Source organism: Scyliorhinus torazame, chromosome 12, assembly GCF_047496885.1.
Source record: "Scyliorhinus torazame isolate Kashiwa2021f chromosome 12, sScyTor2.1, whole genome shotgun sequence".
Lineage (NCBI taxonomy): Eukaryota > Metazoa > Chordata > Chondrichthyes > Carcharhiniformes > Scyliorhinidae > Scyliorhinus > Scyliorhinus torazame.
Window position 1 is genome coordinate 85,008,233 of NC_092718.1, and position 23,893 is coordinate 85,032,125.

Below are 23,893 nucleotides of genomic sequence, written 5' to 3' on the forward strand. Positions count from 1 at the left end.
TATCTTCACTCTGTTCGGCTTCCCCGCCTACATCCACAGTGACAGGGGATCCTCATTCATGACTGATGAGCTACGCCAGTTCCTGCTCAGCAGGGGTATCGTCTCCAGCAGAACGACGAACTACAACCCCCAGGGAAACGGACAGGTAGAAAGGGAGAATGGGACAGTGTGGAGGGCCGTTCAGCTGGCCCTGCAGTCCAGGAATCTCCCGGCCTCCCGCTGACAAGAGGTCCTCCCTGATGCACTACATTCCATTCGCTCATTACTCTGCACTGCTACTAACAGTACACCGCATGAACGTCTTTTTGTCTTCCCCAGGAAGACCACATCCGGGGTATCGCTCCAAACTTGGCTCACAGCTCCGGGAACCGTGCTTCTCCGTAAACATGTGCGGCTCCACAAGGTGGATCTGTTGGTGGAAAGAGTGCACCTGCTCCACGCAAACCCACAGTACGCCTACGTGGCGTTCCCCGACGGCCGCCAGGTTACTGTCTCCCTCAGGGACCTGGCACCAGCAGGTTCCACACCCACACCACCCCCGTCGCCCCCGGCACCACCCACCCCTCCCCCACCACTCCCATCACCCCCCCCTAGGACCGTCCGTCCTCCCCCTGCCCACCCCCGTTGATGAAGAGGATTTTGGCACACTCCCGGAGTCAATTTCGACCACGACAGCACCAACATCACCGGCTCCACTTCATCGATCTCAAAGGACTATCAAGGCGCCGGACCGGCTGAACCTCTGACCGGCCCACCGGATGACCAGAGACATTTTTTCCTGCTCTGTAAATATTAAAGATTGCTAATTGTATATAGTTATCCACCACCCCCGCCGGACTCAACTTTGAGGGAATTTGGCCAATTTCCAGGCTACAAATTGAACATGGGGAAAAACGAGGTGTTCCCGATCAATGCTAGGGGGTATGAGAAGAAGTTAGGGGAGCTACGTTCAGGGTGGTGGGGCAAATCTTTGGTATCTAAGAACCCAGGTGGCACGGAGCTGGGCCCAACCACACAAATTGAATTGGACACAAAAGTGGAGGGAATAAAGGTGGATTTCCAGAGGTCGGATATGATGCCACTGTCATTGGCTGGGCGTGTATAGATGGTGAAAATGACGGTGTTTCCCAGCTTCCTGGTCATGTTCCAGAACCTCCATATCTTTGTTCCCAAGTCCTTTTCAGGAAGGTTAATGGGTTAATATCGGAGTTTATGTGGGAGGGGAAGACCACATGGGTGAGGCAGGTGATCCTGGAGAGGGGACAAGGAGGGGGGACTGGCATTGCTGAAGTTGATAAATTATTATTGGGCAGCAAACATTGCATTGGTGAGAAAATGGGTGATGGGCGAGAGATTGGTTTGGGGGTGGATGGAGGTGGCGTCATGTAGGGGGACGGGTTTGAGGGCACTATTGTTGGCACCTTTTTCGTTCTCGCTGGTCAGATACTCCGTGAGCCCGGTGGTGGTTCTGGTATTGCGGATGTGGGGCCAGTGTGGGCAGCATTTTGGTTTGGAGGGCCTGTCGTTGTGGGCGCCGATGTGTGACAACCATAGGTTTGTGCCGGCGGGGCTGGGTGAGAGGTTCCGGGGTGGCGGCAGGTGGGTAAAGAGTAATTTAGGCACTTGTTCATCGGGGGAAGCTTGCAGGGCTGGAGGAGTTGGATTATTGCATGAGTTGCCCAAAGGGAATGACGTTTGGTACCTGCAGGTCAGAGATTTTGTGAAGAGCGAGGTGCTGTGCGTCCCCGGGTTGCCACCTCCGTGTTGCAGGACAAGCTGTTGTCGGAGGATGATATGGAGTAGGGTATAGGATATTTCAAGGAATTGAATGAAAGGGGGGGTGTCCTGTGGAGGAGGTTAAGCGCAAGTGGGAGGAGGTGCTGGACGGGAGGGTGTGGGCCAGGACGAGGGTAACGGCCTAGCGGAGGGTGAACGCGTCCTTGTTGTGTGCAAGGCTGAACCTCATCCAGCTTAACATGGTGCATAGGGCTCATATGATGGTGACGAGGATGGGCCGGTTCTTTGTGAAAGTGGAAGCCAGTTGTGGGCAGTGTGTGCGGGGGTCCGCAAATCACGTCCACATGTTCTGGGCATGTCCGAAGCTGAGGGCGTTCTGGCAGTGGTTCTCGGATCTTATGTTGAGGTTCTAGGTGGACAGCACGGTAGCATAGTGGTTAGCACTATGACTTCACAGCGCCAGGCTCCCAAGTTCGATTCCCACCTTGGGTCACTGTCTGTGGGGAGTCTGCACATTCTCCCTGTGGGTGCGTGATTTTTCCACGGGTGCTCCAGTTTCCTCCCACAAGTCCTGAAAGACGTGCTGTGAGGTAATTTGGACATTCTGAATTATCCCTCTGTGTACCCGAACAGGCGCTGGAATGTGGCGACTAGGGGCTTTTTGCAGTAACTTCATTGCAGTGATAATGTCAGCCTACATGCAACAATAAAGATTATTATTATTAGGTGTTGGAGTGGCCCCAAGTCCGGAGGTGGTGATATTCGTTGTGTCGGAATATCTGAGAGTCCAGGTGGGGAGAGATGGCCGATGTATTGGCCTTTGACTCCCTGATAGCCTGGAGATGGATTTTGTTGTGTTGGCGGGATTCGGAGCCGCTGAAGGTGGGAGTGTGGGTGAGTGAATACCTGCGGTTGGAGAAGGTCAAGTTTGCTTTGAGGGGGTCGGCAGAGGGGTTCACCCGGAGGTGGAAACCGTTCATTGGTTTCTTCAGGGAGGATTTAGGGGTCAGTGGGGTGGGGGGGGGGGCTTTGGTTGGGGGGCTAGGGGGTAATAAGGGGGTAAACATTGGGAAGGCGGGATGTGGTGGGGTGTTCATATCAGGGGAGGTTGGGGATTTGTGTTGTTTGTTCAGGTCGATATTTTGGTCTTCGGAGATCTTTGTGTATATTTGTAAATCAGCTTGAATAAAATTATTTAGAAAAAGAAAAAGCAGTCATTACATTTAAGCATTTTAATCGGGGCAGCATGGTAGCACAGTGGTTAGCATTTCTGCCTCACAACGCCAGGGACCCAGGTTCAATACCGGCCTTGGGTCACTGTCTGTGTGAAATTTGTACATTCTCCCCGTGTCTGCGTGGGTTTCTTCCGGGTGCTCCGGTTACTTCCCACAATCCAAAGATGTGTGGAGTGGGTGGATTGGCCATGCTAAATTGCCCCTTAGTGCAGCTCATCCCCATGCCCCACAACCCTCCGAGATCTCCGTACTCCTCTAATTCCGGCCTCTTGCCCATCAGCCCATTCTATTGCTCCACCAATGGCAGCCGTGCTTTGAACTGCCTGGAACCAAAGCTTTGGAAATCCCTCCCTCATTTCTTATCTCCTCAGAACAAAATCTGACACCGCCACATCAGGAGATATTAGAACATATTAGAAGAGTCAGGTTTTAAGGAGCGTCTTACAGGTTGCGAGAGAGTTGGAGGTTACGGGCAGGATTCTCCGACCCCCAGCCGGGTGGCAGAATCATAGAATCATAGAATCATAGAAGTTTACAGCATGGAAACAGGCCCTTCGGCCCAACCAGTCCATGCCGCCCAGTTTTTACCATTAAGCTAGTCCCAGTTGCCCGCACTTGACCCATAACCCTCGCCAGGGGTCGGCGTGAATCCCACCCCCACCGTCCTCCCAATTCTCCCGCCCCCCAAAGACCGGCCCGGCGTGATTCGTGCCGCCCGCCTCGGAGAATGGCGGGGTCCGGCGTAACTGGGCGCTGGGGTCGCCCGAATTCACCGGCCCGTGATGGACCGAAGTCCCGCCCGCCTGTAGCCGGTCCCGTTGGTGTAAATCAGAGTAGGTCCCTTACCGGCGGGACCTGGCGGCGCGGGCGGGTTCCGGGGTTCCTGGGGGGTCGCGGGGGGATCTTGCCCCGGGAGGTGCCCCCACGGTGGCCTGGCCCGCGGTCGGGGCCCACCGATCCGCGGGCAGCCTGTGCCGTGGGGGCACTCTATTCCTTCCGTATCAGCCGTTGTGGTCCTCCACGATGGCCAATGCGGAAGTGAATCCCTGAGTGCTGGCTCTCCCACGCATGCGCCGACTTGAGCCAGCCGGCGGAGGCCCTTCGGCACCAGTTGGCGTGGCGCGAGGCCCCTAACCCGCCGGCCGGCAGGGCGCCAACCACTCCGGGGAGCGCCTAGCCCCTGAAGATGCGGAGGATTCCGCACCTTTGGGGCGGCCCGACGCCAGAGTGGTTCACGCCACTCCGTCCCGCCGGGACACCCCGCCCCGCCGGGTACAGGAGAATCCCGCCCTATGTGTCTATTATCCTGTCCATTCAACTGCATGCCATAGACATTGTAAATCCCACAGGCTCTTGTAGATAGACCTGTTTAGACTGAGAGAAATGCGGCATCTAATACCTTGATGATAAGATCAAAATTACATCCAAGAAGGAAATCCCGTTAGGTTAGACACGGCAAGAGGCACGACCACTGACTGAAGTAATGTCTGGAAGTGCGAAAGCATCAGCACAGAGCTGAATAAAGCTCTAGTCCAGTGACTAGTGTGGAGTGTTCCACTCTATCAATGCGGGAGTTGGACAGAGAAGAACAGCTTTTGAAATGTGGGTTTGGAGGAGGATGCTGGGAATCAGATGGATGGACAGAAAGACCCGTGAGTGTCTTAGATCAAAATGAGAAATTCAGGAATTAAAAGGGTTGCTCAGTACAGTCAGAGAGAGAAAGATAGTCAAGTATGAAGGCTGGAAAAGACCCGACAGCCTTGTCTTTACACCAATTGAAGGAGAAACTGAGAGAAAAAATCAGAAGAGGAAGAAGAGAAATGGGTGGATAAGATTGGGACATGGATTGTGGGAGAATTGAAGAATACCAGTGAAAAAACACGATAATGTCAATCGCTCCGCTCAGACTGTGGTGATAACGAACAAGTGAATGTTTCTCTACACTCACATTCACAGTGATGGTTATGGACCCCTCCACCACTCCATGTTCATTCTCTGCCACATACTCATAGTCTCCAGTGTCCCTGGATGTAACGTGAAGAATCACCAACCACAGCTCATTGTTGGAACTTGTTCTGTTCATTGTGACATTAAGATGTCTCCATGTCAGGTTAGAAGTTGTGAAGCTCTCGACAGAGCAGATTATCACTGTAGAATTACCCTCAATTATATTCATCGCTGATGCCGTTGTCAACTGCCCCAACCGTTGGAAAACAACGGGTCCTGATGGAGTCCCTGGTCGTGCACTCAGATCCTGTGCGGACCAACTGGCGGGTGAGTTCGCAGACATCTTCAACTACCCCCTATTCGTTTCTGAGATTCCCACCAATGCAAAAAAAACACCATCATACCGGTCATATCATGCCAAAGAAGGACCAGGCAATGTGCGTCAAATACTACCGTCCGGTGGTCCTGACATCTATCATTATGAAGTGTTTTGAGAGGTTGGTCATGAGATGCACCAATTTCATACTCCACAGCAGACGCCATCTCCCTGGCCCTACACTTATCCCTGGAGCATTTCGACAACAAGGACTCCTACATCAGACTCCTATTCATTGATTAAAATTCCGCCTTCAATTCCATAATCACAGTCATTTCAAAACTCCAAAACCTAGGATTTGGCTCCTCCCTCTGCAACTGGATCCTCGACTCCTTGACCCATAGACTGCAATCAGTAAGGATAGACAACAACACCTCCTCCATGCTGTTCAAGAAAGAGGCCTAGAAACTTACCAACTTGGGACAAGACCAGAACATATGTCTGTGGTTAGCCAGCCCCCGAGAACAGCACTCACAATTACCCTCCACCTCAGAGAAGAATCAGTTCATCCTCGCTTTAGTCAAATGCGCCCTGCGCACCACACTAAATTGAATCACACTGAGCCGAACACAGGAAGACCTGGACCCGGTGAAGGGCTCACTCAATACCTCATCATCCAGAATGGGACCCAATTCACCCTCCCATTTCAGAGGTAATAATGAGGGACAGAGAGAAGGCGGAGGCACTGAACCAATATTTTGCCTCTGTGCCCACGGTAGAGGATAATAAAAAATTCCAAGAACTGCAGTTAAGGCAGAGGAACTTAGAGCAATAATCATCACTAGGGAGACGGTATTGACTAAACTAATGGGACTAAAGCCAGATAAGTCTCTGGGACCTGTTGGTCTGCACCCTAGGGTATTAAAGGAGGTGGCAGCAGAGAGAGTGGATGCATTGGTTATGATATTTCAAAATTCCCTGGATTCTGGAAAGGTCCCAGTGGATTGAAATCATGCGAAAGTCACTCCCCTATTCAAAAAGGGAGAGAGGCAAAAGGTAGGAAACTATAGACCGGTTAGCTTGAACTCTGTGGTGGGGAAGTTGCTGGAATTAATCATGAAAGAGGAGGTGACTGAACATTTGGAAAGACAAAGCTCAATCCACCATTGTCAGCATGGTTTTATGAAGGGTATGTGTTGCTTTACAAACTTGCTTGTGTTCTTTGAGGATGTAACCAGCAAGGTGGATAATGGGGAACCTGTGGATGTGGTATATCTAGACTTCCAGAAGGTGTCTGACAAGATGCTGCATAAAAGATTGATTCAGAAGGTGACATTGCAGGGGGTTGTGGGTGGAATACTAGATTGGATTGAGGATTGGCTGAATGACAGAAAGCAGGGGGTCAGGTTAAATGGGTCCTTCTCTGGCTGGTGAACTGTAACTAGTGGGGTGCCACAAGGTCAGACCTCAGACCTCAACTGTTTACAATGTATATAAATAGCCTGCAAGCAAGGACAGAGTGTAACATAGCAAAATTTGTGGATGATAATAAAATAGGTGGGAAAGTAGGCAGTGAGGAGGAGATGCAGATTTTACAGATGTATAGAGGTAGGCTTGGAATTGGACCAAAATTTGGCAGATGGAGTTCAATGTGGATAAGTGTGAGTTTATCCATTTTGGCTGAAAATTAATCAAGCAAATTATTATCTAAATGGAAAGCAGTTTCAAAATCACAGAAATTCAGTATTCAGATACGAAATGGAATAAGAAAGGCAACTGGAATGTAAGCCTTTATTGCAAAAGGACTGAAGGGTAAAAGTAGAGAAGTATTGTTGCAATTGTGTAGGGTGTTGGTGAGACCACATCTGGAGTATTGTGTCCAGTTTTGATCTCCTTATTTGAGGAAGCATGTGGTGCATTTATTTTATTCGTTCATGGTACTTGGGCGCAGGCTGTAACAACATTTATTGCCCATCCCTACTTCCCCTTCAGGGGCAGGTAAGAATCAACCATATTGCTGTGGTTCTGGAGTCACAATTAGGCCAGTCCAGGTAAGGATGCCCTAAAGGACATTAGTGAACCAGATGGGTTTTTATGACAATCGACAATGGTTTCATGTACATCATAAGACTTTTAATTCCAAATTTTTATTGAATTCAAATTGCACCATCTACAGTGGCGGGATTTGAACCTAGGACCCCAGAGCAGTACTCTTGGTCTCTGATTACTAGCCAGTGACAAGGCCGCTACACCACCGCCATATTGATTCCAGGGCTGAAGGGGTTGATGGATGAGGAGAGATTAAACCGTTTGGGCTTATACTTGCTGGAGTTTAGAGGGATGAGAGGGGATCTGATCGAGGCATATAAAATACTAAAAGGGCTTGGTAAAGTAAATGTAGCCCAAATGTTCCCCCTTGTTGGGCAAACTAGAACAAGAGGTCACAGTCATAGGTTGAGAGGCAGTAGATTTAAAATTGAGATGAGGAGACACTACTTCTCGCAGAGAGTGGTGAATTTGTGGAACTCGCTGCCCTATAGTGAGGTGGAGTCTGAATCATGAAATGTTTCAAGAGGGAGATAGATAGATATTTTTTATGGTTTTTTAAAAATGGGTTAAAGGGATATGGAGAACAGGAACTGGCTTTGAGACCAGGAAGAGATCAGCCATGATCTGATTGAATGGTGGAGCAGGCTCAAAGGGCTGAATTGCCCACTTCTGCTCCTAATTCCTTTGTTCCCATGTTCCTGTCCTTAACTCACACAATGGAAATGACTCAGCTGAGAGGATATGGCCATATATGTATGAAATAGTCCCCTCCCATCAGACCCAACCAAAGACAAAATCCTCTTCAACAGGGAAGAGAGTAGCGCCAAGGGAAAGGAGGGGAAAGTCTTGCATGGAAAATCACGGGCTGGATTCTCCCCTGGCGGGATGCTCCGTTTTGCCGACAGCCTGGGGGTTTCCCGATGGCGTGGGGCTGCCCCACAACAAACCCCATTGACCAGCTGGAGTAACAGAGCATCCCGCCGGCGGGGTGAAACAGAAATGTGGTGCGGTGGAGCAGAGAATCTAGCCCCACAAATCTGAAAATACCTGAAAAGATTGGAACCAGGCAGCTGGAACTTCTCCGCGAATTCCTTAAAACTAACAAACCACCCCTCCATGAACAGGTCTCCAAATCTCTCCAGACCCTTCCCCTCCCATGATTTAAATGTTGACTCCAAACCCGGTGGCAGAAATAGGTGGTTGTTTCAGATTGGGGCTAGCGAAGACAGGGAACAGAGCTTGAAACGCTGCCTGAACTGCTCCCAAATTCCCAGGGTGGAAACCACCTCTGGATTCATGGAAAATCTCACCAGAGAGAAAGGCAACAATGCAGTATCTATTGCGCAAGGCCAGAAACAGCGCAGGATCTTGTTTCCATTTGTCCCCATATGGAACCAGGATCACTGAACCACAACAATATCTTCTGCCCAACAGCAAAACAAGAAATTGGGTGGGGCCGGGTCTCCTGATAGGCCTTTGCTCTAAAGAGACAGACTATGAACCCTTGGAGTCTTACCCTCCCAAATAAAGGAGGACATTAATTTGTCGACTTAACAGAAAATGTCTTGAGAAGAAAAATGCGGAGACATTGAAAAATAAATAAAATCTGAGGAACCCTACCCACCAAGGGTAAGAGAGGTTGTCCCACCTCTGCAAGTCTGACTTGATACTGTCAACAAGATTAATGTAATTTAATTTATGAAGCGAGGCCCAATTGTGGGCCATCCGGACCCCCAGATGACATAAGCTAGTCCTGGCAAGCTGAAAGGGTAACATCCCCAGCTGGACTCTCCTCCCCAGGGAGGGTTGACCAGGAAACATTCACTCTTGTCCAAGTTCAACTTGTAACCAGAAAAGGAGCCAAACATACTAAGCAGTTTCATTATCTCGTCCATAGAAGGTCCTGCGTCCGTAATATAGAGAAGTAAATTATCTGCGTAAAGGGACATCCGATGCTCCATCCTTTCCTAATTTATCCCACTCCACTTAATAGAGGACCTCAGTACTATAGTGAGCTTTCAAACAGCAGTTTAAGCTCTATGTTTCATCCCTTGGCCTGCAGGCAAAGCCTGACGAGAAGCGCATTGCGTTGCTGCTCACGGTGACAGGCCCACAAGCAATCTAAATCTATAATACATTTGCTTTTGATAGCGAAGAGGAAAGCTAGAGATACGATCAAGTGATAGCATACTTGCATCATTGCAAGGACAACACAGCAGAACACAACACCATTCACATTTGTCGTCCACCTCCGGGAAGAACCTGCTCATTCAGGTTCTTGTCAGGTGTTCTCTGTGCACCACCTTCAGCTGCATTAATCTTGCGCAGGAGGAGGTGGAGTTGACCCTGCACAGTACCTCACTCCAGAGACCCCACCCTATTTCCATCCCCAGCTCTCCCTCACATTTTTCCTGAGCTTTGTCCAGTGGGAAGCGCGTCCTTTCTAGAAGTCGTACATACAGGTTCCCTTCAGTTTCCCCTCCCCAGACTGTCCGGGTCCAGTAACTTCTCCAGCATTGTGCTTCTAGGGATTCGTGGGTATGTAGTCGTCTCCTTATGGAGAAAGTTTTGGACCTGTAGATGTTGGTGTTTGTTCCTGTTTGGTAGGCCCAGTCCCTCCATCAGCTTCTCTAAAGTCGCTAATCTGTTACCCGTGTACAAGCCCCTAACCTTCAGTATCCTCTGTCCTGTCTCCTCCTCTTGAAGGTTGCGTCTAGCATGGCTGGTGCAAACCTATGGTTGCCACAGATGGAGGCCAAAATGGATATATCGGTCAGACCAAAATGTCTCATCTGGTTCCAAGTTCTCAGAGTCGCTGCCACCACTGAGCTTGTTGAGTGTTTTGCTGGCAGGGATGGGAGTCCTGCTGTGCCGAGGGCCCAGAGGGTCATCCCTGTACATGAGGGCTCCTCCATACTCACCCATTCCATGTTTGGGTCCTTTATCCATCCCCTCACTCTTTCCGCAGTGGCAGACCAGTGGTAGTATTGCAAGTTCGGGAGGGCCAGGTCTCCCATGTTTCTTCTCATTTGGAGCACTGTTTTGGGGATTCTTGGATTCTTCCCCCTAACCCCCTCCAACGCAAAAACCATAATCATCCTATCTACTGAATGGAAAAAGACCTTGGGGATGTAGATCAGTATGGATCTAAACAGGAAGAGGAAGCTGAGCAGTACGTTCGTCTTGATCATCTGCACCCTTCCTTCCAGGGAAAGCGGGAGTGTATCCCATCCATGTAGGTCCTGTTTAACTTCCTCCGCCAGGCTGGCCAGGTTCCACTTGTGGATCTGTGTCCAGTCGTGGGCTATCTGGATCTCCAGGGAGCAGAATTTGCTTTGGGCTATTTTAAATGGTGGACCCTCCAGCTCTGCCCCTCCCCCTCTCGTGTTCACCGGGAATACTTTGCTTTTGCCCAGGTTGGGTTTGTAGCCCAAGAAGGCTCCAAACTCTCCCAGGAGCTGCATGATTTATTTCATGCCGTTTTGCAGGTCTGAGATTTAGAGGAGCAGGTCATCCACATGGAGCGAGACTGTGTGCTCTCTGTACCCCCTTCAGATTCCCTTCCAACCTCTTGCCACTCTCAGGGCGATCACTAGCAGCAGATGTGCCAGGGCAATCAGGAGCGGGCGACAGCGGGCATCCATTCCTTGTGTCTCTGTGTAGCTGGAAGTAATCAGACTGGTGGCGTTGGTCCACATACTCATCTTGGGGCCGTTTTATAGGAGTTTCACCCATGAGGTGAACCCTGTCCTTAGCCCAAACTGGTCCAGTAACTCAATGAGGGTATTTCCCCTCAACTCTGACGAAGGCCTTTTCTGCGTCCAGGGAGACGATCACCTCTGGTGTTCTCCCCCAATATGGGGGTCATTATCACATTCAGCAGGCACCTGATGTTCACAGTTAGCTGTGTACCCTTAACAAAGTCAGTCTGGCCTGTCTGCAACCACTTCTGGTACACAGTTCTCCAGCCGTTTGGCCAGGACTTTTGCAAGTATTTCCGCCCCCGTTTTCAGCAGCAAAATGGGTCTGTATGATCCGCATTCCATTGGCTACGTGTCCTTTTTGGGTATCAGCGATATGGTGGCCTGTGTTAGCATTGGAGGCAGGGAGCCCCTCGCCAGCGAGTCTGCGAACATTTCACGAAGGTGTGGCCCCAGTGCCGTCATTTTGTAGAAGCCTGCCAGGAACCCGTCGGGTCCCAGCACCTCTCCATGACCTCTCCCAGTCCTAGTGCTACTTCCTGCTCCCTTCACCTATCAGCCCCCACGACTGACATGCCCAGTCCATCGAGGAACCGTTTAGTCCCCGAGTCTCCGTCGGGGGTTCAGAGGTGAACACACCTCGGTAGAAGGCCTCGAATGCTTCATTGACCTTTATTGGTTCAGCTACCAGTCCGCCTCTGTTATCCTTTACCTGGGCTAGGTCCCTTGTGGCTGCCTGCTTTCTCAGCTGGTGAGCCAGCAGATGGCTAGCCTTGTCTCCATGCTCGTAAAAGGTCCCCCGTGTCTGGCGGAGTTGGTACTCTGTTTTCCTGGTGGCTAGCAGGTTAAATCCATCGGTAGCTTTTTCCACTTTGCCTGCAGCTCTATGGTCAGGGCCTCGGAGTACTTTCGTCAACAGCCAGGATGGAGTCGATCAGTTGTTGCCTGGCCTCCCTCTCTTCCCTGTCTCTAAGAGCCTTATAAGCAATAATTTCTCCCCTAATCACAACCTTCAGAGCCACCCAGAACATGAAAGGTGAGATTTCCCCGTTCCTGTGGTTAGTGACGTACTCGCCTATGGCCTGTGGGGGAGCCCCTGCACTCCATGGTTTCCCTTTGTTCAGGGACCCTCCAAAGTGGCTGCTTGCGGTGCCATCTTGTTCCATGTTTCCGATATTGACCTGCTGAAGCCTGTCTAGACCCCTCTCCCCACCTTCGTTTTGTTCTCCCTTTTGGTGCCTCCTTCTGACCCCCTCCCCACCCCTGTATTCCTACCTCTTCTGTCTAGCCCCTACTTTCCTCCCCCTATCGCTGTGTTCCCCCCAACCCCCTCCCTGGTGGGAGATGCGCCGTTGCCCCCCTCTCCCTCATACTCCCTAGGCGCTCGCTTTCCCACGAGTGTGGTGGCCCCCTCCCAGGGTCGATTTGACCCCTTCCTACGCTCACTCTGCTCGTGTCCCTACTGCCTTCTCTATACCCTCTCCTCCTCTCTGCTGTCCTCACCCCTCCTTCCTCTGAGCTGGTTCCCCTGTTCATAGCGAGATGATGCAGTCCCGCGCAAAATTGTCCATTTCTTCCTTTCGACTTCTCAGCGCCAGCCTCACCGCTGCCTCTCTTGCTGCCTGTCCAGACCATTCGTATGGACCGACTGATCCACCTCTGCCGAAGCAGTAAATCTGCCAGATCTGCCCCAATGTACTGGTAAACTCATATTTCATGCCCCTCCCAGTTGCACACCTTCGTCTGTCGAGCCCAGCGAAGGATTCTTTCTCAGTCCTGATATTTGTGCAGCTTGGCTTTTATTACCCTCGGCTGCTCCCCAGTCCTGGGCTTTGGTCGGAGCGACCTGTGAGCCCTGTTGATCTCTGGCGGTTTGGGAAAGCTGTCCTTCTCAACTAGGTTGCCCAGCCAAGCTGTCCCTCCCAATTAGGTTGCCCAGCCTTTGGGCCACGTAGTCAATCTCAGCCTTCGATCCTCTCTGGCAGGCCCACTCTCCGAATGTTCTGTCTCCTCGACCGATTCTCCTGGTCCTCGATCTTCCCTTTCAGGATCCCCGGGATGGCACCAACCTCTTGATCTCGGCCTCCAGGGCGATGATTCTGTCGCCCTGATCTGTCAACACCTTTTTCAGCTCCCGAATCATGCTCCACTGGACTTCCAGTTTCTTCCCCATGTCGTTGAGCGCCATCTGCATGGTGGCTAGCATCTCCGCGACCTTACCTTTATCTCAGCCTTAATGTCATCTTTCATTGTTTACAGTTTCTTGGTTAGGACCATCCTCCATCCATTGCCTGGCCAAGTGGGGCGGGGTGGGGGGGGTGATTTTTATCGAGATCGCTGGTCTCCCTCTCTTGGGGGAGGCTGGGGACCCCTCACCTTGTGGATCCGCTGACCCGTTTGCCCTCCACCGCTGACTCTTGCTGCAATTTCTGGTGTCCCTGCAGCCTCTAGAGCTGTTGATTCCTGGCATTTTTGTCATCCATACTATTGTTGAGGGTGAGGGGATGTTTAAGTTATTTTGCGGGCTAATTTTTGCCAAAAGTATCTATTTTTCTGTCATATGGAGGAGAGCCACCTGATGTGTGATTATTCAGCACAGTCCCATCACCGGAAGTCCTCTTAAGTGAATCAATTAACATTGTATTGTCTTTCTGGCCTTGCCAGGCCGAGTGCAGGAAGCTCACGGTAGTTGCTACTGGCGACCACACTTAGAAATCTTTCTGGAGAATCGAGTCTTTCAGGTGAGCAAATTCTCTCGATCTTTTCACTGGGCTATTCAACCGCCGAACGTTCCTGGTGACCAAATAAATTGTGGGTCTACCACCTCCACCCCCAATTCGGAGTTAGCCATTTCCACCAAGGGAGAGTGCCCAAAAGATATGTAAAAGGTACAGCAACAGGCCCACACAAGATGGCCACCCAACCAAATCAGAAGATTTAACAAAGAAAAATCTGAAGTCACCATCAGCAAATTATCCACACCGCCTCCCCCCACGCCATCACCCTTCAATACTACCACACCCAAATACACACACAAATAGAGGCAAGACAAACACAAACAACTAAAATCTACGTCTAGCAAACCTAAGCAAAATAAAAACTCTTAAGCTCATTATATGAAAACTACTATAGTGAGGGGCAACCAATCCTTCAAACCCATTCCCACTCGCTAACTCTTTGGTTAGCAGGGGGGCTCCCAACTAGAGTTAAGAAAAATGGTTACAAACAGCAAAATACTAAAACCTCAGAAACCATTGCATTCTGAAAGGGATCTATAATCATAACAATCAGAACAGAACCCCACGTAGAACTAAACCCCAAATCTAAACCGAACCTGTAAAACTTCAACCCCAACAAGAACAGTAAAATACAAGAACAAACCCCGACAATGCAACAACACCAACACCAAAAACCTCAATCACACCGCACCCAACCCATGTTTCTTAACAAAGGAGTGTACCTCTCACGGTGATGGGTGGCATGGTAGCACAGTGGTTAGCACTGTTGCTTCACAGCTCCAGGGTCCCAGGTTCGATTCCCGGCTTGGGTCACTGCCTGTGCGGAGTCTGCACGTTCTCCCCGTGTCTGCATAGGTTTCCTCCGGGTTCTCCGGTTTCCTCCCACAAGTCCTGAAAGACGTGCTGTTAGGTAATTTGGAGGTTCTGAATTCTCCCTTGGTGTACCCAAACAGGCGCCGTGTGGCGACTCGGGGCTTTTCACAGTAACTTAATTGCAGTGTTAATGTAAGCCTACTTGTGACAATAAAGTTTATTATTATCAAATAAATGGGAAGTCACTCTATGCCGAGCCGGGTAGAACACATTGAACCGGACTTCACTTTTATACAGGGCGACCATGGATTTTTTGAACGCAGCCCTGTTCTTCACCAGCTCCGCCCCCACGTCTTGGTGAAACCTGATGGCGTGGCCTTCCCATTTAAAGTCTCGATGCTCCATCGGCTATCCAGAACCTGCTCTTTATCTTTGAAGCTATGGAACTGTATGGTGGATCCTCAGAACAAGGCCTCTCCTGGAGTATACAGTGGGCTCATCCAACTCTGGAGGGGAAGTGATTCCCCCTCTCCCACCGTCTTACCCAACATAGAACATAGAACATTACAGCGCAGTACAGGCCCTTCAGCCCTCGATGTTGCGCTGACCTGTGAAACCACTCTAAAGCCCATCTACACTATTCCCTTATCGTCCACATATCAACCCAATGACCATTTGAATGCCCTTAGTGTTGGCGAGTCCACTACTGTTGCAGGCAGGGCATTCCACACCCTTACTACTCTCTGAGTAAAGAACCTACCTCTGACATCTGTCCTATATCTATCTCCCCTCAATTTAAAGCTATGCCCCCTTGTGCTAGACATCACCATCCGAGGAAAAAGGCTCTCACTGTCCACCCTATCCAATCCTCTGATCATCTTGTATGCCTCAATTAAGTCACCTCTTAACCTTCTTCTCTCTAACGAAAACAGCCTCAAGTCCCTCAGCCTTCCCTCATAAGATCTTCCCTCCATACCAGGCAACATTCTGGTAAATCTCCTCTGCACCCTTTCCAATGCTTCCACATCCTTCCTATCATGCGGCGACCAGAATTACACGCAATACTCCAAATGCGGCCGCACCAGAGTTTTGTACAGCTGCAACATGACCTCATGGCTCCGAAACTCAATCCCTCTACCAATAAAAGCTAACACACAAGAGCAGCACGGTAGCACAAGTGGTTAGCACTGTGGCTTCACAGCTCCAGGGTCCCAGGTTCGATTCCTGGCTGGGTCACTGTCTGTGCAGAGTCGGCACATTCTCCCCGTGTCTGTGTGGGTTTCCTCCGGGTGCTCCGGTTTCCTCCCACAGTCCAAAGATGGGCAGGTTAGGTGGATTGGCCATGCTAAATTGCCCTTAGTGTCCAAAAAAAAAAAGCTAACACACCATACGCCTTCTTACCCACCCTCTCAACCTGGGTGGCAACTTTCAGGAATCTATGTACATGGACATCGAGATCTCTCTGCTCATCCACACTACCAAGAATCTTACCATTAGCCCAGTACTCTGTCTTCCTGTTATTCCTTCCAAAATGAATCACCTCACACTTTTCTGCATTAAACTCCATTTGCCACCTCTCAGCCCAGCGCTGCAGCTTATCTGTGTCCCTCTGTAACTTGTAACATCCTTCCGCACTGTCCACAACTCCACCGACTTTAGTGTCATCTGCAAATTTACTTACCCATCCTTCTACGCCCTCGTCCAGGTCATTTATAAAAATGACAAACAGCAGTGGCCCCAAAACAGATCCTTGTGGTACACCACTAGTAACTGGACTCCAGTCTGAACATTTCCCATCAACCACCACCCTTTGTCTTCTTCCAGCTAGCCAATTTCTGATCCAAACTGCTAAACCACCCTGAATCCCATGCCTCCGTATTTTCTGCAGTAGGCTACCGTGGGGAACCTTATCAAACGCTTTACTGAAAGCCATATACACCACATCAACTGCTTTACCCTCATCCACCACAGGTCAGCGCAACATCGAGGGCTGAAGGGCCTGTACTGCGCTGTAATGTTCTATGTTCTATGTTGGGTAAGACGGTGGGAGAGGGGGAATCACTTCCCCTCCAGAGTTGGATGAGCCCACTGTATACTCCAGGAGAGGCCTTGTTCTGAGGATCCACCATACAGTTCCATAGCTTCAAAGATAAAGAGCAGGTTCTGGATAGCCGATGGAGCATCGAGACTTTAAATGGGAAGGCCACGCCATCAGGTTTCACCAAGACGTGGGGGCGGAGCTGGTGAAGAACAGGGCTGCGTTCAAAAAATCCATGGTCGCCCTGTATAAAAGTGAAGTCCGGTTCAATGTGTTCTACCCGGCTCGGCATAGAGTGACTTCCCATTTATTTGATAATAATAAACTTTATTGTCACAAGTAGGCTTACATTAACACTGCAATTAAGTTACTGTGAAAAGCCCCGAGTCGCCACACGGCGCCTGTTTGGGTACACCAAGGGAGAATTCAGAACCTCCAAATTACCTAACAGCACGTCTTTCAGGACTTGTGGGAGGAAACCGGAGAACCCGGAGGAAACCTATGCAGACACGGGGAGAACGTGCAGACTCCGCACAGGCAGTGACCCAAGCCGGGAACTCAATAAGGTTTGTGAGGCACGACCTACCCTTCACAAAACCATGTTGACTATCTCTAATCAAATTATTCCTTTCCAGATGATTATACATCCTATCTCTTATAAACCTTTCCAAGATTTTGCCCACAACAGAAGTAAGGCTCACTGGTCTATAGTTACCGGGGTTGTCTCTACTCCCCTTCTTGAACAAGGGGACAACATATGCTATCCTCCAGTCTTCTGGCACTATTCCTGTAGACAAAGATGACTTAAAGATCAAAGCCAAAGGCTCAGCAATCTCCTCCCTAGCTTCCCAGAGAATCCTAGGATAAATCCCATCCGGCCCATGGGACTTATCTATATTCACATTTTCTAAAATTGCTAACACCTCCTCCTTATGAACCTCAAGCCCTTCTAGTCTAGTAGCCTGAATCTCAGTATTCTCCTTGACAACATTGTCTTTTTCCTGTGTGAATACTGACGAAAAATATTCATTTAGCACCTCTCCTATCTCCTCGGACTCCACGCACAACTTCCCACTACTGTCCTTGACTGGCCCTACTCTTACCCTAGTCATTCTTTTATTCCTGACATATCTACAGAAAGCTTTAGGGTTATCCTTGATCCTACCTGCCAAAGACTTCTCATGTCCCCTCCTGGCTCTTCTTAGCTCTCTCTTTAGGTCCTTCCTAGCTAACTTGTAACTCTCGAGAGCCCTAACTGAACCTTCATGTCTCATCTTTACATAAGCCTCCTGCTTCCTCTTGACAAGTGTTTCGACTGCTTTAGTAAACCACAGTTCCCTCGCTCGACCACTTCCTCCCTGCCTGACAGGTACATACTTATCAAGGACTCGCAGTAGCTTTTCCTTGAACAAGCTCCACATTTCCATTGTGCCCATCCCATGCAGTTTTCCTCTCCATCCGATGCATCCTAAGTCTTGCCTCATCGCTTCATAATTGCCTTTCCCCCAGATATAATTCTTGCCCTGCGGTATATACCTATCCCTTTCCATCACTTAAGTAAACGTAATCGAATTGTGGTCACTATCACCAAAGTGCTCACCTACCTCCAAATCTATCATCTGTCCTGGTTCATTACCCAGTACCAAATCCAATATGGCCTCGCCTCTCGTTGGCCTATCTACATACTGTGTCAGGAAACCCTCCTGCACACATTGGACAAAAACTGACCCATTTAAAATACTCGAACGATAGCGTTTCCAGTCAATATTTGGAAAGTTAAAGTCACCCATAACAACTACCCTGTTGCTTTCGCTCCTATCCAGAATCATCTTTGCAATCCTTTCCTCTACATCTCTGGAACTTTTCGGAGGCCTATAGAAAACCCATAGCAGGGTGACCTCTCCTTTCCTGTTTCTAACCTCAGCCCATACTACCTCAGTAGACGAGTCCTCATCAAACATCCTTTCTGCCACCGTAATACTGTCCTTGACTAACAATGCCACCCCTCCCCCTCTTTTACCACCTTCTCTGAGCTTACTGAAATATCTAAACCCCGGCACCGGCAACAACCATTCCTGTCCCTGCTCTATCCATGTCTCCGAAATGACCACAACATCGAAGTCCCAGGTACCAATCCATGCCGCAAGTTCACCCACCTTATTCCGGATGCTCCTGGCATTGAAGAAGACACACTTTAAACCACCTTCCTGCCTGCCGGTACACTCCTGCAACTTTGGAACCTTACTCATGACCTTACTACTTTCAACCTCCTGTATACTGGAGCTACTATTCAAGTTCCCAATCCTCTGCTGAACTAGTTTAAACCCTCCCGAAGAGCATTAGCAAATTTCCCCCCCCCAGGATATTGGTACCCCTCTGGTCCAGGTGTAGACCATCCCGTTTGTAGAGGTCCCACCGACCCCAGAATGAGCCCCAATTATCCAGAAATCTGAAACCCTTCCTCCTGCACCATCCCTGTAGCCACGTGTTCAACTCCTCTCTCTCCCTATTCCTCGTCTCGCTAGCACGTGGCATGGGTAACAACCCAGAGATAATAACTCTGTTTGTCCTAGATCTACGTTTCCACCCTAGCTCCCTGAATTCCTGCCTTACATCCCTATCCCTTTTCCTACCTGTGTCGTTGGTACCTATGTGGACCACGACTTGGGGCTGCTCCCCCTCCCCCTTAAGGATCCCGAAAACATGATCCGAAACATCTTTGAAATTGGGCCATCCATCCCCTATGGCAGCACCACAATTCTATTTGCCTCCTGGAACGGTTCTCCAGATCATTCACTTTGGCCATCAATGACTTGTTCGCTTCGACATCTCTACTTCCAGTGAAGCAATCCAATCTCTGTGGCTCAAAAGGGCCACATCCATATCTCTAATTGTGGCCCAATGGGCTTCCATGGTTTCATTGGTCTTTCCCAGAGCCGCTCAGATGTGGGCCAAGGCCTCTTCCATTGATTTCCAGAGGTCCTCCGACACAATCCGCCAGCGATAATCAAATTCCTTCACCAAAGTACTAGAAGGTACCTGCAGAAAGTACCTGGGCCATTATTGGAGTGGCCAGAGCCGCAGAAGCTGCATCAGCCATTTTATGCTAACGAACTCTGAGAGATCTCCGATTCTGTCGATGAACCTCTACTGCCAACCCTCTTTCCTCTGACATTTCTCGGCATTTCAATCATACAGGATCCTTTTTCTATTAATTATGTCGGTTTTCAAAAGAAAATACCCCATGATACTGAGAGAAAGGGGTAAAATGTGCAATACCCCAGCAGGAGCCACCTCGTGCACATCTGCCCCGACATTACACCACCAGAAGTCCATCTCAGCTCCCAATCCACTTTAAATACCATTAGCACTCAAGAATACCTGTTTTACAGAGATGTCTGGATATTTTATATTGTGAAAGAAAGATCGTTTGACACTGCTTTAAAGAAAAGATCTGACTCCTGTCAGCACCAGGCAGAAACTTTGGCTGTATTTCTTCAGAAGTTGCTTCTCAGTTGTTGCACCTCATGTTGTTCTCAGGCAAGTCTGAACTGCTTGGAAAGACTGTTAATCAGCCTACAAACATATCTTTAACTGAACTGCAGTGCGGGTAAACTGCTTGAATTCTGCTCACAGCTCCTTCTAACTCACAACTGAACTGCTCAACTGAGCTGCTTTTTCTGCAAAATGCCTGATATCTTAGCTCCACCCAGTAATTACATCATCCTACCAAGTTGAAATCTAACTAATTCCAGAGGAAACCCTCTTAATCCCCCCCCAAAAACTGTGTTACGCAAGCTTTTTACATTGCCTTAATTGTACTCCTGGCTTCCAAAACTACTTGCCCTTTGAACCAGGATTTCTTTTGAAAACATGACTGCAGCAGTCACATACACTCTAAGCCAGACTTTTAACCATTACTGCACCAAGTACCTATAGTACAATATATCTGAAACCCCTACATTCATCACACCTGCCATGTGGGAATAAACATTCCCAAGACACTGTAAGAGAAAGACCTCAATATTACTCAATGACAAAGGACAGTTTTTTGTTCAGCACAGTGCTGTTTGTGGGATCTTGCTGTGCAAAATCTGAACTATTACACCAAATGTAGAGTGAAAGATGTCCGTACTTACATGTCACATTTAATATAAGGACCCGTTCCGATGAAACAGATGGATATCTCACTCTACAGGTGAGATTTTGTCCGTGGTGTTTGAGTGATGGGGTCAGGCTCAGAACAGAAGTATAGGTCAGAGTGACGCCGTGCTGAGTTACAGTGTTTGAGACTGATCCAGGTACGTCAGTGGGAGTGTCCCAGGTTAAGACAGGTGCTGTTCCATTGCACGTTGTGTTGAAGGTGCAGTTTATGTCCACGTGTTTTCCTGCAATAATTTCAGCAGGGTATATCGTGGGTCTATCTGTGAAATCTAACACACACAGAATGGATTATTTTAGATAAATATATATAAAGTGAAGCATCAGTTCAAATGGAAATCACAGACCCACAAGAGAAAGCCCTTTTACAAGGACGATATCAGCACTGAAAGATTATTTCCTACTTTCACATCCACTTTCCTTAGGAAAATGTAATTATTTATATTCATCAGATCATTTTTACAGTTCAATATGAAATGCATAAATATTGACATCTTTAAACAATTCAGCCTGTCACAAAAGTCTCTCAGGTTTACGTCGTAGCCTTGTTGATCTTCTGAGTGGCTGCTGAACTTGTGACGCTATTTTATCTTCCTTTGTAGTTGTGGATGCTGCTTGTTGTGCTTGTTATATTGTTGTGTCTGTATCTTGTTGTTGCTCCGTATGCTGCACTAAATCTCCTTCAGCTAGCTTCAGACTTCTTCTGGTGGTTGCATTACAAAAGGTTGCCGAGCTTTCAGCAGAGCTCTTCTGTTCCTTCTTTAGACAACACCTTCATCCGCGAAGCTTAGATCATCCAATCCCATTGGAATCTTACCATCAAACTGTGTCATCTGGCTGCAATGGTTGGAGTCTTTTTGCGTATCTATCGTAAAATCCCTTTTGCCTCCTTTTTTTGAGAGATCAGGGGTGGGATTCTCCGCCCCGCCGCGCCACATTTCTGTTTCACCGTGCTGGCGGGATGCTCCGTTACGCCGGCCGGTCAATGCGGTTTCCCATTGGGGGGCAGCCCCACGCCGTCGGGAAAATCCAGGCTGCCGGCAAAACGGAGCATCCCGTCGGCGTAGAATTTAGCCCCCGTTGTCTCTCTAATGTATGCAGAGCTGTCTGCACTGTAAACCTGCTTAACCAGCTGCAGTTCCTCACACACTTCTACTCCTATCAGAGATTCGCGTTCTGCTGCCACAACGGAAATTTTCAACATGTAAATTTTGTTTTTTACATTGACATGAGCTCGCTTCTCCAACAGCGTGATTTCATTTCCATTGTAATCTCTTACCAAGCTGGGCATTGTCATGGTAAACGGCGATTGCCACATCGCTGGTACGAAATGCAGATTGGGTCGGCCACACAAAATGGCCACCTGCGCTCGGACCACATTTTTTATTCGACTGCATTGCCACACTAAGGGCATCGGCCACCTCTTCTACCTTTGCGGCAAAATGCCAGAGATTCAATGTGCTGATCTGCTGTGTTGATCTGCTGTGCTGCAAGCTCGCTCGTGTGACATATAATAATAGCATTTTTGAATTGAAGCTCTGTTTCTCTTAGAAGCCTCTCACGTACCTTATTGTTGGAGATCCCGAATACGATCTAATCGTAGATCATTGATGACTGGAGGGTACTAAAATTACACGACTGCGCCTTCAACTGCAAGTCGTGAGAAAATCTCGACTGCGTTCTGGGTGCGCGTGCAAAATATATAACGCTTGAAGGTTTCATTTTTTTTAGGAAAGCAATGCCGATTAAATTGCTTGAGAACTTACTATCTGCCTCGCTTTCAAAGACAAATGTGTTGAAAATTTCAATTGCTTGGGGACCTGCTACAGTGAGCAGCAACGCGGTACGCCTCTCGTCAGGCTGTGTCTGCAGATCAAGGGCTGCAACATAGAGTTTGAATTGCTACTTAAACACTCTCCAATTCTCATCTACGTTACTGGTAATCCAAAGCTGTTGACGTGCCTTGATACCTTCCATCCTGGGCTTTTAATTTTACCGCGATTTGAGCACCAGTTGCCAATAGCTTACAAGGTTAGTCAAAAGAAATTTGTTTTCTTTTTTCTTCCTCCAAGTTCTCGTTAATTGTTTGGATCTTTGCAGAATTTTCTTGTTCTTAGTCGACCTTCACTCTTGGTACCATGTCATGTTTTGTAGACTAGTCAATATGAATGATGCACTACAGAACATCTAGTTCAAATAATTTATTATGAAACAACTGCATGGCAAAGATAACTGGAATAAATAAATAACAAATTACTAACACTAACTAACTATTATGGAGCTACTGCAAAATACATCTATCCACCAACATGATTTCCTCCCAGCTACCTCAAGGCACAGAGCCCCATGGTGGACTCACACTGCCACCTGCTGGTCAGAGGTCGTGTACAATATTATATTCAGAATTGCTTTATGCATATCATCACAAAAATAAACTATGTTTTTGTTAATGTTGTGGAGCAAAGTAAAACAATTCTGAATTGAAATCAGGACAAAGTATTTGGCCATATTCCTCATCATGCTCTGCAATCAACCATACTGGTCTGAAAAGAGCTGCTGAATTTCTTGAGCTGTGAGACCCAAACAAATGTCATCATCAAAAACAACAAAGACAGCGCAGGCAAGCGAGGGACACTGGTGTTTACATTTATGACAAAGACGTGGTGCAGTCGAACTTAAATCAGATTACATAGTCGACCTGCAAAATACAAACCTCTGGGGGCAGCACAGTGGCGCAGTGAGTAGCACTGCTGCCTTACGGCGCCGAAATTCCAGATTCGAATCCCGGCTCTGGGTCACTGTCCGTGTGGAGTTTGCACATTCTCCCTGTGTTTGTGTGGGTTTCACCCCCACAACCCAAAGATGTGTAGGCTAGGTGGATTGGCCATGTTAAATTGCCGCTTAATTGGAAAAAAATGAATTGGGTACCCTAAATTTATAATTTAAAAAAATACAAAGCTCTCTTTTCTGGAAGATTGAGGAAACATTGGAGAAAGTGAAAGAAAGATGTGCATGTTTCTGAACAGGTTCAAGCCTCAAGTACAAAAAACATTATTGCGCATTATGATTTTAGTATTTATCATATGTATTTAATCATTAGATGGTTGCCTTCTTAATATCGCAAACTCACCCCTAAAAAATATAAATGTTTGACCACA

At 48.5% G+C, this 23,893-nt stretch overlaps 1 protein-coding gene across 2 annotated transcripts in view; it reads right to left on the reverse strand.

Annotated features, from left to right (window-relative positions):
* Positions 1 to 23,893, reverse strand: part of LOC140386532 (myeloid cell surface antigen CD33-like) — a 104,657-nt gene that overhangs the window by 21,716 nt on the left and 59,048 nt on the right. For both annotated transcript variants that reach the window (XM_072468941.1, XM_072468940.1), the window contains exon 6: positions 20,714 to 21,007. In XM_072468941.1, coding sequence (XP_072325042.1) covers positions 20,714 to 21,007 — 294 coding nt within the window. The remainder of the gene's footprint in view (positions 1 to 20,713; positions 21,008 to 23,893) is intronic.